Here is a 16,322-nt window from a genome sequence, read left to right on the forward strand (position 1 = left end):
AGCTTCTGCCCCAGTGAGAGCTGCCAGGCAGAGCCCTTGCCCCAGGTCTGGCAGCTACATCAGTGGCACACAGGAGCTTCCTGAGGAAAGAAACCGGAGGTCCTGGCACCAGAGCCTGCAGCAGTAGGCCTGTCAGCTGACGTCCATGGCTCTGAGACCAGCTCCCCCCACCTCCACTGCCTGCTGGGGTTCTCTGGCTTGAATACCACATCAGAGCTGGGCAGGGGGGTGGGGGTGGGGGTGGAAGCCTCCTAATGCCAGCCTGTACCTTTCTGAGTGAGTTCTCCCCCACTCCAGCCTCCTTGCCCAGCTGACCCCCCGATCCTGGCTCCTGGACTCTAGCCTACACTGTGGTCTCCCAGGGAGCAACTGATGATGAAATCTCCCTAAAGGCCTCTCTCTGGCAGACTGTAAGGAATGGGGTAACTGTTCATGGGCATCAGGTATCCTTTTAGGGTGATGAAATGTCTTCAAATCAGATAGAGAAGGGTTCGTATCACATTTGCATGACCTGCCACTGGGGAATGCACTGTGGTGAGTTTGAATGGCCCCCAGTTTCATCCATGTTGAAAAGAAAGGAGAAGCCGGATGCCAGAGACTCACGCCTATAATCCTAGCTACTCAGCAGGCTGAGATCTGAGGACCGTGGTTCAAAGTCAGCCTGCGCAGGAAAGTCCATGAAACTCTTATATCTAATTAAACACTGCATATGAAGCTGTGGTTCAAATAGTAGAGCACCAGCCTTGAGGAAACAAAAGCCTAAGGACAGCACCCAGGCTCTGAGTTCAAGCCCCAATACACACACACACACACACACACACACACGCGCACACACACACATGCACACACACACACCTCCCACACCACCCCCACCCCCACCCAAAAAACATGCATGGGGGAGCTTCTTAATACTCTCAACCTACAGAGGGGGAAACTGAGGCACGGCTATGCACTGGCACAAGCTGGATTCTCCACTCCCTTCCACCAGGGCCTGGCTGCCCAGCCCGCCCTCTCCCCATCCTCCCACCTCCAGATCGTGGGCCCCGCTTCCCTCCCAGTTTCCATTCTTTTGCTGACCTGAGATAACTTTCTGCACTCAGCAGATTTCTCGGGAAGCTTTGCTCAAAATACCTGCCTCAGGTGGAAGCGGGGGCTGCTGACCAAGCCGGCGACAGCAATTCCCTAGAGGATGACTGGGCCCCTGCACAGCTCAGCAGTGACCGCCTCCCACCCCTTCTCCCTGAATGTATCAAAGGGGAGATGGTCAGCCACCTGACCCAGACCAGCTCTGGTCATCCATATGTCAGGGCTCCTGAGACCTCAACTGGCTGTGAAGGGCTCCAAGGACCTGCAGCCCACGAGCTGGGGAAGCAGCAGTCTAAAGCAATACAGGTCTGGATGGGGGCTGTGGTCACAAGGTTTAACGTAATGGCCAGAGAGCATGCCTGAACTCATGGCTCAGGTCCTCCAGAAACCACCACCTCCAAGATCAACCCTTTCTCAGTTTTTCAATGCCTTGCCACACCTCCAGCCCTGCTTTGTGGTAGTTATAATTTTAGAAATAGAGTTTGGCTTTTGTTTTTTTTATAACCCTGGCTGACTTTAAATCACAATCCTCCAGATCTCAGCCTCCTGGATATCTAGGATTTCAGGAGTATGCTATGACTGCCTGGCTTTCCCCCATGCACCATCTTTCTAGGCTGAATTTTTTCTGGTCATCCTTAGAAGCTGCCTCTTCTTTCTCCTGGGACCTCTTCTTCCAAAAATATTGTCTAAGCGGGGCTGAGAAGGTGGTTCAGTGGTTGAGTTCGTGCTTTGCATGCATGAGGCCCTGGGTTCGATTCCTCAGCACCACATAAGCAGAAAAGGCTGGAAGTGGCACTGTGGCTCAAGAGGTAGAGCGCTAGCTTTAAGCTGAAGAGCTGAGGGACAGCGCCCAGGCCCAGAGTTCAAGCCCCGAGACCCAACAAAAAATAAATAAAAAATTAAAAAAATTAAAAATCTTGTCTAAATAAGCTCTGACAGGGGTTATCACAAATTTGCTACCAGATTCTTTGTTGACCTTTGAATCTCCAACAAGCTCACCTCACTTCAGAGCCTTTGCACATGCTATTTTACTTTACCTTTACTCTTTACCCCTGAATTTTCTTTTCTGGAGCCCCCATGATTGGCCATGATTGGGGCTTTAACCCTGGGCCTGGCCCTGTCCCTCAGCTCTTCAGCTTCTGGCAAGTGCTCTACCACTTGAGCCACAGTGCCACTTCCAGTTTTCTGGTGGTTTATTGGAGATAAGAGTCTCACAGACTTTCCTGCCTGGGCTGGTTTTTTTTTTTTTTTTTTTTTGCCGGTCATGGGGCCTGAACTCTAGGCCTGGGTGCTGTCCCTCAGCTCTTCAGCTCAAGGCTAGCATTCTACCACTTGAGCCACAGCGCCACTTCTGGCTTTTTCTGCTTATGGGGTACTGTGGAATCAAACCCAGGGTCTCATGCATGCAAGGCAAGCATTCTACCACTGAGCCACCTTCCCAGTCCCTGGGCTGGCTTTGAACTGCAATCCTCAGATCTCAGCCTCCTGAGTAGCTAGGATTATAGGCATGAGCTACTGGCGCCTGGCTTCCCTGAATCTTTTTTTTTAGAGCTGAGGCTTGACTTCATAGCCTGGGCTTTGTTTGCTGGAGGCTAGTGCACTACCAGTTGAGCCACATCTCCACTTTCGGCTTTTGTAGTAGTTCATTGGAAATAAGAGTCTCATAGACTTTCTTACCAAGGCTGGCTTCCAACCTCGATCCTCAGATCTCAGCCTCCTGAGTAGGTAGGATTACAGGCCCTGAATCTTCACCTGATGTCTTGTCATAGTTGAGGTCACTTTGCCCAGGAGGTCATCCCACAATTCTGTACCCTTAATTCGTGTCACTTGCATTCTATTCCATCACAATCTGATGGTTTACTTTTTTCCCTTTGTTGGTTTTCTGTCCAGAAAGGACAGAAAGGAAGTTTACTCACAGGTACTAGATCCAGCCTTGGTCCTGGTACCCTGCTGTGTGCCCAGAAGATGCTTCATCCAGACCTGCTGGGTAGCCTCCCTGAGCGTCCCAGTTCCCGTGGGCAGAGTAGGCATCTTGGGTGTTACCCCCAACACACACACAGCAGGTGCCGCTGCAGGGCAGGCCCCTGCCCACTTCCTCTCTCCCCCTTTCCTCCTGCATCACTGACCTCTATGCTAACATCGATCCCCTCTGGTAGTGTGGAAGGTGCTGCGTGAGCATCAGCACCAGTGGTTCATTTCCACAGCAAGTCTGTTTCCATCGAGCCAGTCTTTTCTAATTATGAGAGCAAGCTCAATGTCATAAGCCATCCTGGGACAGACAAGAGGACATTAGTTAAGCTGGCACTGGGGCTTGAACTTAGGACTTCGATCTCTGTCCTGGCTTTTTTCTTTTTTTCTCAAGGCTAGCACTCTACAACTCTACAACAAAGGCATACCTGCACTTCTGGCTTTTTGTGGTTCATTGGAAATAAGAGTTTCATGTATTTTCTTGCCCAGGTTAGCTTTGAACCAGAGATCTTCAGATCCCATCCTCCTACGTAGCTAGGATTACAGCTATGAGCTACCTGCACCTGAGCTCTGAACTAATGTTCAAGTTCATAAAACCATGCTTTTAATGAAAGGAGCCAGGTTCTTAAGTCCACGTCTCTGAGCCCACAGAAGCAGGCTAGTGAGGCTGAGCCTTAATACCCTGCCCCAAGGAGGGGCTTCTGGCTGGAGCTCAGAGTAGGAGACCCAGCTTACCTACTTCTAGGCCAGAGACCACACAAAGAACTGGTGGGCGCCGGGCACCCAGTTCAAAGCCAGCCTGGACAGGAAAGTCCAAAAGACTATTATGTCCAATTAAGTGCCAGAACATAAGAAGTGGTGCTGTGGCTCAAAGTGGTAGAGTGATAGCCTTGAGCAAAAGCTTCAGGGACAGCACCCAGACCCTGAGTTCAAGACCTACAATTGACAAAAAAAAAAAAAAAAGACCCAGTGGGGAAGGGAAGCCAGAAGCCCCCTCCCTGGGTCACTGAGAACATCAGCACCAGAGCAGCCTGCCCTGCCCTGCCCTTCGCCAGATGCCACTTCAGAGCCCCCTGGGGAACATGCTATCTGCATCTCCTGCTGTGTGATCAAGAGTGAGGAGAGGCAGGACCCCACAACTCTTTGTTTTTTTGCCAGTCCTAGGCTTGAACTTAGGGCCTGAGTGCTGTCTCAGAGCATTTTTGCTCAAGGCTGATGCTCTACCAACTGAGCCACGGCTCCGCTTTTGGATTTTTGGTGAGTCATTGGAGATAAGAATTTCATGGACTTTCCTGCCCAGGCTGGCTTTGAACCACAATCCTCAGATCTCAGCCTCCGGAGTTGCTAGGATTATAGGTGTGAGCTACTGGCACCTGGCTTCCCATAATTTTTTCTTGTCCAGGATTCAGTGCCTGTTCTAATACACTTCCTATAGGTACTCAGCAGAGGGTCTCTGCACTGCCTGGCGCAGATGCCCTCCTCTTACCCCCTCTATTCCTGCTAACCAAGCTTATCACCCCACCCAGGCCCTGCTCCTCAGCGTTACCACTGTGGTCCATGACCACTTTCTGCCACTCCTATTCTGGCTGGCCTGCTCTCCTTCTCTCCTGGGGTCTCTGATACTCAAGCTCTGATTTCATCCAGGACTCAGGACCCCCAATGCTATGATACCCACATACTCTTCTGAAGGCCAACAGCCACCAACCCTCTTCTGAAGGCCCACCCCCACCAACCCCACTCTTGTTCAGTGGGGGTGCAACTTTAACTGCTGTAGATTTTACCTCTAAAGCTGTGCATTGGTGGCTTGTGCCTTTCATCCTAGCTACTCAGGAGGCTAAGATCAGAGGGTCCCAGTTGGAAGCCAGTCCACGCAGGAAAGTCCATGAGATTCTTATCGCCAATCTACCAGCAAAAAGCCAGAAGTGGAGGTGTGGCTCAAATGGTAGAGCACCAGCCTTGAATGGAAAAGCCAAGTGAGAGCATAAGGCTCTGAATTCAAGCCCCAGTTCTGGTGCGCATGCTTATGTGCGCGTGCATGCACACACACACGATTCTGCCTCCAAATAGGGCAGGAACTACCCACTGTACCCAGTTTAGTCCCAGTCCTCATCGCCTCCCGCCCCCACAGCAGCCAGAGTTAGAGCACCCCCCCCTCTACTGGCATTACCCATCCTCTGCTTCTCCAGTCCACCTCATCGTACCCAGCACATACTCACCCTGGCCAGGGCTGCCCCACTGTCTCTGAGAGGGGGCTCCTCTCCACCCTCCCCTATAGTGGGCCTGGGTACTTCCTCAAGCTTCCAGATGGAAAGCTGGGATTACACACTCCCAGCTGTGAATGTCTGCGCGGGCACGGGGTATGACGGTGCTCAGTAAGTGGCACTGGGTGGCTCTGCTCTGAGGCCCTCCCAGGCTGGAAGAGCTGGACAGACACTGGGGGGAGGGCCTCAAGGTTAGCTGCTCAGGAGGCTGAGATCTGAGGATCGAGGTTCAAAGCGAACCCGGGGCAGAAAAGTCCATGAGACTCTTATCTCCAAGGAAGTGGCTCAAGTGGTAGAGCACCAGCCTACAGAGGTTTAGGACAGCACCCAGGTCCTGAGTTCAAGTTCCAGGACTGGCTCATACACACAGGAAAAGTGGATTTCCTGAAGTGGGGGACATGGGAGCTGAACCTGGGCCAAACCTGGGGCGGGAGGGTGGGGGGGGTGGGACGGGGGGCAGAGCACAGATATCCACCGACCCTGCTCAACCCCCAGCCAAGCGCCAGGGGGCGCCGTGGGGCGATGGCGAGACAAGCTGGTGGGGGCCACCGGACGCCGCGACCACGAGGTTGGGTGCTGGGAGCTCTTGGGGTGTCCCAGGGGTTGCTGGTCTGAGCAGAAAAGTCCAGGTCCACCCGACAGGTCCACGGGGAGACTCTTTGACGGGATGGGGAAACTGAGGCTGGAGAGGGCGAGGCCAGGACTCACCTTGCCGGGAGACTAGGAAGGCGCCTCCTGGCCCCGGGACTGGCTGGGGAGCGGCGCTGGCAGGCGGGGGGCCGGGCCGGGGGGAGGTGTGTGAGGGCGGGGAGGGGGGGTGAGGCGGGGTGGGGCGCGCCCGGGTGACAGCAGCGCCCGGGAATGCGCCAGCTGGGAGGGTCTCTCCGCCCCCCACGCCCGGCCCCGGGGCGAACTTCTCCCCAGTGCGCGGGGGGGGGGGGGGGGGCGGATGGGGTGCGGAGACCAGGAGCGGGGGAACCCCGAGAGAGGAAGGAAGGAAGGAAGGGATCGGGAGCGTAAAGGTCCCCGCAGGGGTCGCAGTCCCGGGTCCGCGGGGAGGCTCCCGGACTCCCGTCCCCGCGCAGGGCGACCTCCGCGCGCGCATTCCCGGGCCCTGAGCGCGGCGCCCGGAATAGCAGCCCTGGGTGGGGTGAAGGGGGGCCGGGGCCCGCGTCCTGCCCGCCCCCCCTTCCCCCCTCCCTCCGCCCGGCTTCCCAAGGTCGCGGACGCCACCGGGCTCCCGTCGGACAATCCGCACCTGGCCTCGGATCCGGCCGCGCGGGGGCGCGTCGGGCCTGGACCCTGCGGCCCCGGGGCCGGGGCGCGTCCCGGAGGCTCCGGCAGGGCGGGGCGGCCGGAGCTCCCCCACCCACACCTCGGGCCCCGCCGTTTCCGCTCGTTCTAGGGCCGCCCGGGAAGCCCGGAACCGCTGCCTGGGCTCTACGCCACCGGGTAAGTCCTTCTTCCTATCCTACCACCATCCTGGCCCGGTGACCTCACGGTCTTTGCCCTCCCGCGTCTCTACCGGGTGGAGGATCGATGAAGGCAGAGCCAGTGAGCTCAGTGATCCCACATCTTCCTGGGGAAACTGAGGCCCAGGAACCTGGCTTACCCCCCCCCCCAAAGCAGTGGGGCAGCCAGCAGAGGAGCGGGCTGCTGCTTTGGGAATTAGAGCGCAGTGGGCTGGTAGTCTTTGCAGCGCACCCACCCCAGTGGTCCAGGCCCCGTGCCCACCCCACCCCCTATCCCCGGGCTAAGCCCCCTGCCCCAGCTTAGCTGTCAGTCCCCATGGCTTCCTGCTTCCTGGGCCAGCCCTGCTCTATCCAACTCACAGCGGGGTGGGGACCAAGCGGGTCACCCAGCTGTGGGTCAAGAGGGCAGCCTTGATCTTGAGGAGGGTGTGGGTGTCTGGGTGTCAGAGTAAGTTCATCCCTCTCTGCAGAGGGGACAACTGGGGAAACTGAGGCCCCAGCTGCCTCCTTTCCCCTGGTTAGGCTCATCTCACCCTCTTCCTCCCCAGGCAGGCCATTGGGCACTCCCTCCCACACCCTCTGCTGTGAGACCATGAGGCCACCGCTGGACTGGGGCCAGGTCACCCCTCCCTGCCTCCCTGATCCTGGGACTGCCTCAGTTGGAGGAGGGGAGGAGGGGACTCTGGCAGGGACTTAGCATCTGACTCAACCCCACTGCTCACACCCTCTGCAGGGTCTCCTAGAATCATGGACTGAGTCCAGCTGGCCTACAGTGCACAAATGGGGAAACTGAGGTCCCAAGAAGCGCAATGGCTGGTCCCTGGCCACAGAGGAAGGTAGAAACATTGATGACAGGGAGAATGATGAGGGGGCCGATCTGTGCAATGATTCCTTCAATCAGCAAACACTGGTCAAGCCCCTATAGTGTGCATTTGGAATACTCAGTAATAGCATGTAACAGTCTCACTCTATTTGATTCAATCAACCCTCCAAAACTTTCCTTCAGGTGGGCTCCTGGTGGCTCACACCTGTAATCCTAGCTACTCAGGAGGCTGATCTGAGGATCACCGTTCAAAGCCAGCCCGGGCAGGAAAGTCTGTGAAACTTATCTCCAACGAAACACCAGAAAACCAGAGGTGGCGCTGTGGTGGCTTAAGTGGTAGAGAGCCCGCCTTGGGCTGAAGAGCGCAGGGACAGCCCCCAGGCCCAGAGTTCAAGCCCCACGACCAACACAGCAACAACAACAAACCCAAAATGCAAAACTTTCCTGCAGAGCGGGGTGGAGGAGGGGGCTACCATACCTCCGATCTTTTCAGAGATGACAAAGGAGCTCAGAGAGGTTTAGCTACTGTTACTGGGTACTGTGCAGCCAGCCAGGGCAGAGATGAGGCTCAGCTCCCGCCTCCTGCGGCCACCAGTTGGAGAGAACCCCCTTGCTCCCCCCAGACTTCGTCTCTTCCAGAACCTTCTGCTTTTGCTGTGGACCCTCCTAAGTTGTAGTTTGGGGGGCAGTGCTCAGGTAAGTGGGGAGCAGGAGCCCAGGGGTCGGATGAGGACGTGGTGGGCAGTGTGTGGGGTCTTGCTCTCGTCTCCAGGCTGACCGGCCTCTGTCTCCCCAAGTAGGGTCCGGGAGAGTGGACGCCGTGGGGGTCCTGGAGCCGCTGTTCCAGCTCCTGCGGGCGGGGCGTCTCGGTGCGCAGCCGGCGCTGCATCCGGTGAGGGGAGGGGGCGAGGCCCCGCCCCGCCGCGGCCCCGCCCCGCCGCGGCCCCGCCCCGCCGCGGCCCCGCCCCGCCGCGGCCCCGCCCCGCCGCGGCCCCGCCCCGCCGCGGCCCCGCCCCGCCGCGGCCCCGCCCCGCCGCGGCCCCGCCCCGCCGCGGCCCCGCCCCGCCGCGGCCCCGCCCCGCCGCGGCCCCGCCCCTCCCAGGCCCCACCCCCTGCCTGCCCACACATGCTGTGCCCTTTCATCCCTAGGGCCCAACTGGAATGCGGGTGGGGCTGGTGTGGGCGGAGGGTGGACTGGGCGGGGAGTCCCCAGGAGTTGTAGTCCGAGCTCAAGCCACCCTGCTCCCCTCAGGTTCCCTGAGGAAGACCCGTGCTGGGGGGACAGCCATGAGTACCGCCTCTGCCAGCTGCCAGTAAGCTGGGTTCACATCCCCCCCCCCCCCCCCCAGCCTGCCCTGAATCCCTCTCCCTTCCCCACAGATGCTCCACGTACGCCTTGCCATGCCTCCAGGTTCCCGGGGCTCCCTGGAGTTGACACACCTCTTTCTACCCCCAGGAATGTCCCCCAGGGGCCGTACCCTTCAGGGACATACAGTGTGCACTCTACAATGGCCGCCCAGTCCTGGGCACCCAGAAGACCTACCAATGGGTGCCCTTCTACGGGGGTGAGTGACCTAGCCTTTTGTCAGAGCTGGCTCAGGAGGAGAAAGGGAATTAGAGACTTGCACAGAGAATGGGGACATTGGCACTGGGGCTTTGAAGGCTATGTAGGAGCTGGTGAAGTAAAGCAAGAAGCAGTGACCGAAGGAAGCGGGGTCCATTCTGCAGAGGCCAAACACCAGCCTGAGGATTTACTCAGTGCTGTATCCAGAGGCCAACGGTTCTTTAACTTATCCCAGTAACAGGAAATGTCGCACTGAGCTGAAAATAGCGAGTTATATAACTGGGTGCCCGGGGCAGCACGCCTCCAGATTGAAGGGAGACTGGCAGCTTCAGACACCGTCGTGGAGACACATAGATAAGAAAAACCTGAGATGGGGAAAAGTTCCACCCTTCAGCCTCCTGGGCTGGTTTTCTGCCTCTTCTTGCTTTTGCCCTGAGAATTGAAGGAACCTTGTGGAAATCCCACCCCTAACAGAGGCCAGCCTCCACCAGCTCCTGATCTGACTAGGCTGTCTGCCCACCAGGCCCAGCTGGGTGGAGAGCCCAAGTTTGAAGCTCAGGCTGGCATCTGGGCTATGTGCCACATAGCCTATTTGGCTCAAGGGAAACTGAGGCCCAGGCTACACCTTACTCCCTCAGTTCGGACAAACTTTTTACTGGGTCTGAATGGGATGGGTAACTGAAATGAAACTGATTGAGATCTGGGGCAAGGCCTGGAAAAAGAAGGTGGGAGGTGGGGATCTAGGGAGACCTGGAGGGTAGAGGGGGTGTGGTCTGATGGAGAGGGTGGGGCAGTTAGGTTAGAAAGAGGCCCAGACCTGAGTGGGAGGGGCAGGAGCTTGGTGCTGGCCCAAGAACTGAGTTCTGCCTGGTGCTGGCAACGGTGTCTAGCAAACAGTAGGTGTGCGGAGTCAGTGTACAACACTGAAGGAAGGAAAGAAGGATGGCAAGGAGGTTAATTATGGATAGCACCTTCAAGAGTAGACCTAGTCTAATCTGGAGTACTTGCCTGGGAGAGGCCACATTACTGGAGGCAGCGTAGGCTGGGGTTCCAGACCTGGCTGTGCTTCAGCCTCGAGGTGTAACTTTGGCTGAACCTCTTAGTCTCATTGGGTGGAGGAGGTTGGGGACTGCGACCCCAGCTCCCCCACTCCTCTCACCCTGCAGCGCCCAATCAGTGTGAGCTCAACTGCCTGGCCCAGGGGCATACTTTCTACCACAGCTTTGGCCGCGTCCTAGACGGTACCCCCTGCAGCCCAGGAGCCCAGGGTCTCTGCGTGGCTGGCCGCTGTCTGGTAAGGATGCGCCGGGCCCCCGCCGCGCTCATCCAGGCCGGGCCCCTCCCCATCCCACCCCCTCCGTCCTGAGGCTCGAACTCGGGGCCCAGGCGCTGTCCCTCAGCTCTGCAGCTCCAGGCCAGCGCCCTACCACGTGGGCCACAGCGCCACTTCCGGTTTTTGAGTGGTTCATTGGAGGTAAGAGGCCCAAGGGGACTCTCCTGCCCGGGCTGGCTTCGAACCGCGATCCTCAGATCTCAGCCTCCGGAGTAGCTGGGATGACAGACGTCGGCCCCCGGCGCCTTTGAGCCCCCAGTCCCCGCCCTCTCCTCCCGCTCCCCGCCAGCCGCGTCTAAGCCGGTGAACCGCGTGTCCCTGACTCTAGAGTGCCGGCTGTGACGGGGTACTGGGCTCGGGCGCCCTCGAGGACCGATGCGGCCGCTGTGGTGGTGCCAATGACTCTTGCCTCTTCGTGCAGCGCGTGTTCCGTGACGCCGGTGACCGCCCCGCCCCGCCCCGCCCCGTCCCGCCCCGTCCCGCCCCTCGCATCACCTCGGAGCGGACCCTTTAACCAGTCACGCCCCCCCTCACCCTCCCCCGGAAGCAAAGGCCCATGCTGATTGGGCAGCCTGAGGCCCAGCCCCTCGCGCCCGTCCTTCTGATTGGCTCTTCGTAGGTCGTCCCACCCTCCCCGGAAGCGATAGGACTCCCACCCTTTCCCTGCCGCGCTGTAGCGCTCCCCGCGCCTCCAGTCGCTCGCGCGGACCTAGTTAACTAGTTGCCTCCTCGACGTGTCTCACGGAGTCCTCACATCCCCGATCAAACGCCCCCCCGCCCCCCGCGGGCACCCCCCATATTCTCCCGCGCAGGTGCCTTCGCGGGCTACTGGAACGTGACCCTGATCCCCGAGGGCGCCAGACACATCCGCGTGGCCCAGCGCAGCCGCAACCACCTGGGTACGGTGGAGGCCCGAGTGGGAGGCGGTTGTCGGGCAGGGGTGGGGCACCCGAGGCCGGGGCGGTGGGAACGGGGCGTGCGGGCGCCCAGAGGCCTTCCCTTGCAGCGCTGCTGACGGGCGACGGGCGCTACGTGCTCAACGGGCACGGGGCGGTCAGCCCGCCCGGCACCTTCGAGGCCGCGGGCACCCGCGTGGTCTACATCCGGGCCCCGGGGCCCGAGGAGACGCTGCACGCCGCCGGCCCCACCTCCCAAGACCTGCTCCTGCAGGTGCGGGGCGGGGGGGGGGGGCTCCGGGAGGTGGGGGGAGGTCAGAGGTCAGCATCCGGGGACGGAGTCTCGGGAGGGTGAAACTTGGGTTAGTCTGAGCAGGGAGGCTGGGACCTGGTCCGCAGGAAGAGGATCTGAGCGGGAGGCGGGGTGAGGGGGTGCAGGCTGGGGTCCCGCGGGGGACCCACGGGTCAGCCCCCGGCCCCGCCCCTCCTCGCCAGGTCCTCCTGCAGGAGCCCAACCCCGGGGTGCACTTTGAGTTCTGGCTCCCTCGGGAGCGCTACGGCCCCTTCCAGGCGCAGGCGCAGACCCCGGGCGGGGCCCTGCGGCAGCCTCAGCCCCGGGAGGTGGAGCCCCCGCCCCCGGACCTTCCCCCCGCGGCCGGCCCCACGAGGGCCCGGACCCCGCCCCCAGGTGAGGTGCGGTGCCCTGGGGTGGGGTCTGCGGGAGGGGTGATCCCCTCCCCTCACAGCACTGTCCCCCGCAGACTCCTGCCCACCGTGCCCCGACACCCGCGGTCGCGCCCACCGGCTGCTCCATTACTGCGGCAGCGACTTTGGTGAGACCCCGGCCCCGACCCTCACCCAGCCCTGAACAACTAGACCTGACGACCTCTGACCTCATATGACCCCTTTTTTATTTTGTTGTACCAGTCTTGGGGCTTAAACTCGGGGCCTAGGGATTGTCCCTGAGCTAGTGCTCTACCAATTGGAGCAAGAGTTTCACTTCCAGCTTTTTGCTGGAGATACCAGTCGCAAGGACTTAACTGCCCAGGCTGGCCTGGAACTGTGACCCTCAGATTTCAGCCTCCTGAAGAGCTGGGATTACTGGTGCCAGGCTCTTATTTGACTCGCTGGTTGAGACTTCTAACCCATCATTGACCCTTGACCTGGCTCTGCTGACCCTCATCCTGGCCCTGCCCACAGTGTTCCAAGCCCAAGTTCTGAGCCGCCACCGCCAAGCCCAGGAAACCCAGTATGAAGTTCGAATCCTGCTGATTTATAAGAACCGCTCACCACTACGGCCTCGAGAGTATGTGTGGGCACCAGGCCACTGCCCCTGCCCACCACTGGCTCCCCACCGAGATTACCTGCTGGCTGTCAGGCGCCTCGTCAGCCCTGACGGCACACAAGACCGGCTGCTGCTGCCTTACGCTGGCTATGCCCGGCCTTGGAGCCCAGCTGAGGACAGCAGGGCTCGACTGGCCTCCCGCCGTTGTCCTCTCTGAACCCCGAGAGGATGCCTTCACTACACACAGCAAGAACAGCACACCTGACAGACCTCAAACTCAATGCAATTTGTCCTTTCTCCATGGCTCACCCTCACCCAGGAAATTTCCAATAGCTCCCATATGCAGCCCTGTGATTTCCCTGTCACACAGACACCTTTGCATGCAGTTGGATCCATTGTCACAAGCAGATAGGCCCTGGTGAGGATACACTAAGACTGAGCAGATGCGAACTCTTATTTCTCTTCTCATCTTGGCTGCCAGGAAGCTCATAGCTATTATTTACAGTCAGAAATGTTGTGTCTTGTAGTTCTCCTTGCCTGGCACTCAATTGCTTAGTCATGAATAAGCATGTCCAAGAGCAAGACCTACCTAAAAAGACATTATAATGTACTTCTCCATCTTTGCCTGGCACCATGAAGCTCCTCACTCTTTAACTCAGACATGTTGTGTGCTCATTTTTCTCTCTCAGACACATACACATCCCTTGTGTATTCACAGACTGCCATACCCTTTAAGGAGACATGCTTACAAAGGCAACTGTAGTCTACTTATTTCCTCCTTTTGTCCTAGCTACCGGGAGGCTCACCTAATTTTGCGCTCTAGCTGAGTTTCCTTCAGTCAACAGACTGAGGTTTCTTTTTAATTACTTTTTCCAAAATATTGCACCTGTATATATTCATCCTCAGAAACTTGTCACCCTGGGGTCACAGGATGACCTTGTCACCTCTCCACCTCTCCCCTGCATGCCTCACCAGCGCCCAGGCAAGGACAAGAAATACACAAGGATGGGACAGGGAAAAGGGCTCTTTTAGCCCCTGAGCCCCACATCGCTCGCCTCCTGAGTTCTATCTTCTGGAAGCAGTAGATTCTTCTGGAAGCAGTAGATAGCTAGAGGAACGTCAGCCCCCGTCTGCTTTCTCCCCTTGCTGGGGACAATCTGCTTCTCTACAGCAGCCCAGCTTGGGTTTGTGTGTGTGTGTGTGTTGGTACTAGAACTTGAACTCAGGGTCTCTCCCTTTCCTTTAGCGTTTTTTTTGCTCAAGGCTGGTGCTCGGCCACTTGAACCACAGCTCCACTTCAAGGCCTTTTTTTTTGCTGGTTAACTAAAGAAGTCTCATAGAATTTTCCTGCCTGGGCTGGCTTTGAACCTCAATCCTCAAATCTCAGCCTTCTGATTACAGGCGTGAGTCACCGGTGCCTGGCCCAGCTTGGGTTTTCTTGGGTCCCAGTGGCTCATCCTGGCTATCACCTCTGCCCCATGGGGTCTTGCTGACCACTGACTGCAGTTGTGCCCTTCAGAGTCCCCCTCTAGGGGCTGCTGGTGGGTAAAGGGCAGAGGGAGAGGAACAGGGCAGCCAACATAAGAGGAATTGGTTAAGGCCTAGCTCCTTCCCTTTCTAGGGGCCTCAGGCCTATGTCTCATTTAAGCCCCTGGGGAGGTGGTCCTCTCCTGGGGTCCCTCCTTTGCCCCTCCATTCAGGCATTCCAGCAGTATTTATTGAGCACCTGCAGTGTGCCAAGGACCCAGCAGTCTGTGCAGTAGCTCAGGCACTTTGGTGTGTCAGCTACAGGTGCTGCAGGCCAAGGTTGCCACAGCGCCCCCTTCCCAACCTTGTGCTACGGGCTAGGCCAATTCAGGAGAGATGTGTGGTGCCTTCGCACCCCCTAGTGGCAGAACGAGGGACAACCAGGGCTTCCGTTCACCCAGCTGTCCACATCCCCTAGGGGCCCTGTGGTTACTTTCCTGGACTATTTTGTCCCCATTCACACCTCAGTTTCCATCCTCTTGGGTTCCCACAGCTGTCTCCTCTGCTTCTGTGGGTTGGGATAAATCAGGGAATGGAGATTCCTCAGCCATTAATCCCCAAATGGCTACCTGGAACCAAATAGACGTGTCCAGGGTCCACACACTCAGACCTCCAGTTGTGGCCTGCTGTTTGTGATGCAGAACAAGGCAGAAAAGCCAGGACGGGCTGTGAAAGACAAGGCAGCTGGCTGTGCTAGCAGGAGGCTGTCTGGCTTGCCTCTGTAACCACTGTCATCTCAGAACCCAGACCCAAGCCAGGCACCAGTGGCTCGCCTGTAATCATAGCTACTCTAGAAGCTGAGATCTGAGGACCTCACCGTTCAAAGCTAGCCTAGGCAGGAAGCTCTGTGAAACTCTGATCTCTAATTAAGCACCAAAGATGGAGCTGTGGCTCAAATGATGGAGTGAACAGTGCCCAGGTACTGAGTTCAAGCTCCAGGACTGACACAGAAAACCAAAAAAATCAGAACCAGACTCAGAGACAGAATGACTCCTTCTTGTGATTGTTCTCTGACCACTGGTAATAAAAGTCATTGTCTTGATTTGTTCTCTGGCTTTGGAACAATCTAATAAAGGGAAGGAAAGTCCTTAGTACTGAAGCTACTGAAACCAACATAATTGGCAAGGAGACATCATCCTTATCCAGCAAGAACAGGAAGATCTCTGTCATTAATTACATTATAAGCAATAATAAAAACTGCAGATGAGGGGCTGGGAAGGTGGCTCAGTGCTTGCCTTGCATGCATGAGGCCCTGAGTTCCATACGTCAACACCACATGAGCAGAAAAAGCTGGAAGTGGCGCTATGGCTCTAGAGTTAGAGCACTAGTCTGGAGCTGAAGAGCTGAGGGACAGCACCCAAGCCCAGAGTTCAGGCCCCACGACTGACAAAAATAAAAACAAAAACAAAACCAAAAACTGCAGATGACAATGCCATGTGCTGGTGCTCCATGACTGTAACCTGGGCTACACAGGAAGCTGAGATCTGAGGATCAAGGTCCAGAGCCAGCCTGGGCAGGAATGTCTGTGAGACTCTTAGCTCCATTTAACCAATAGAAGCTGGAGGTGGAGCTGTGGCCCAGGTGGTAGTGTGTGGCCCTTGAGAGAGAGAGCTAAGGGACAGCAGATCCTGAGCTGAAGCCCCCGTTCTGGCACAGAAAACATAAAAATAAAGTCAAGCCAGGCTCTGGTGGCTCACGCCTGTAATCCTAGCTACTCAAGAGGCGGAGATCTGAGGATCGCAGTTGGAAGCTAGCCCAGGCAGGAAAGTCTATGAGCCTCTGATCTCCAATTAACCACCAGAAAACTGGAAGTGGCTCTGTGGCTCAAAATGATAGAGCACTAGCCTTGAATAAAAGAGCCCAGAGACAGTGCCCAGGCCTTTAGTTCAAGCCCCATGACCACCACCAACAACAACAAAAATAGTCAAATAATGAATATGGTGAGCTTGTGACTTATTTGTGGGAAACAGAAGGAAGAGTATAGCAATTATTCCATTACCCCCAGGATATTTCCAGCGAAGGCGCTATAGTTCATACCTGTCATTTCAGCTAGTAGACACTGACCCTAGCAAAACATTCAAGAAACCTCATCTCAATGAATCAGAAG

The 16,322-nt window shown here is 57.3% G+C and overlaps 1 protein-coding gene across 1 annotated transcript; it reads left to right on the plus strand.

The window, feature by feature from the left end:
- The first annotated feature begins 6,670 nt into the window (after positions 1 to 6,670).
- Positions 6,671 to 13,522, plus strand: Adamtsl5 (ADAMTS like 5). Its single transcript, XM_042697168.1, has 14 exons — positions 6,671 to 6,767; positions 7,336 to 7,406; positions 7,521 to 7,623; positions 8,250 to 8,306; positions 8,411 to 8,502; positions 8,863 to 8,923; positions 9,067 to 9,175; positions 10,341 to 10,468; positions 10,836 to 10,947; positions 11,320 to 11,406; positions 11,514 to 11,677; positions 11,899 to 12,091; positions 12,165 to 12,236; positions 12,604 to 13,522. Exons 3-14 carry the CDS (start codon positions 7,597 to 7,599, stop codon positions 12,903 to 12,905), a joined length of 1,404 nt encoding a protein of 467 aa, XP_042553102.1. The 5' UTR covers positions 6,671 to 6,767; positions 7,336 to 7,406; positions 7,521 to 7,596; the 3' UTR covers positions 12,906 to 13,522.
- The last annotated feature ends 2,800 nt before the right edge of the window (positions 13,523 to 16,322 follow it).

The sequence above is a fragment of the Dipodomys spectabilis genome, unplaced genomic scaffold (genome assembly GCF_019054845.1).
Source record: "Dipodomys spectabilis isolate Male_0828 unplaced genomic scaffold, ASM1905484v1 ptg000215l, whole genome shotgun sequence".
Lineage (NCBI taxonomy): Eukaryota > Metazoa > Chordata > Mammalia > Rodentia > Heteromyidae > Dipodomys > Dipodomys spectabilis.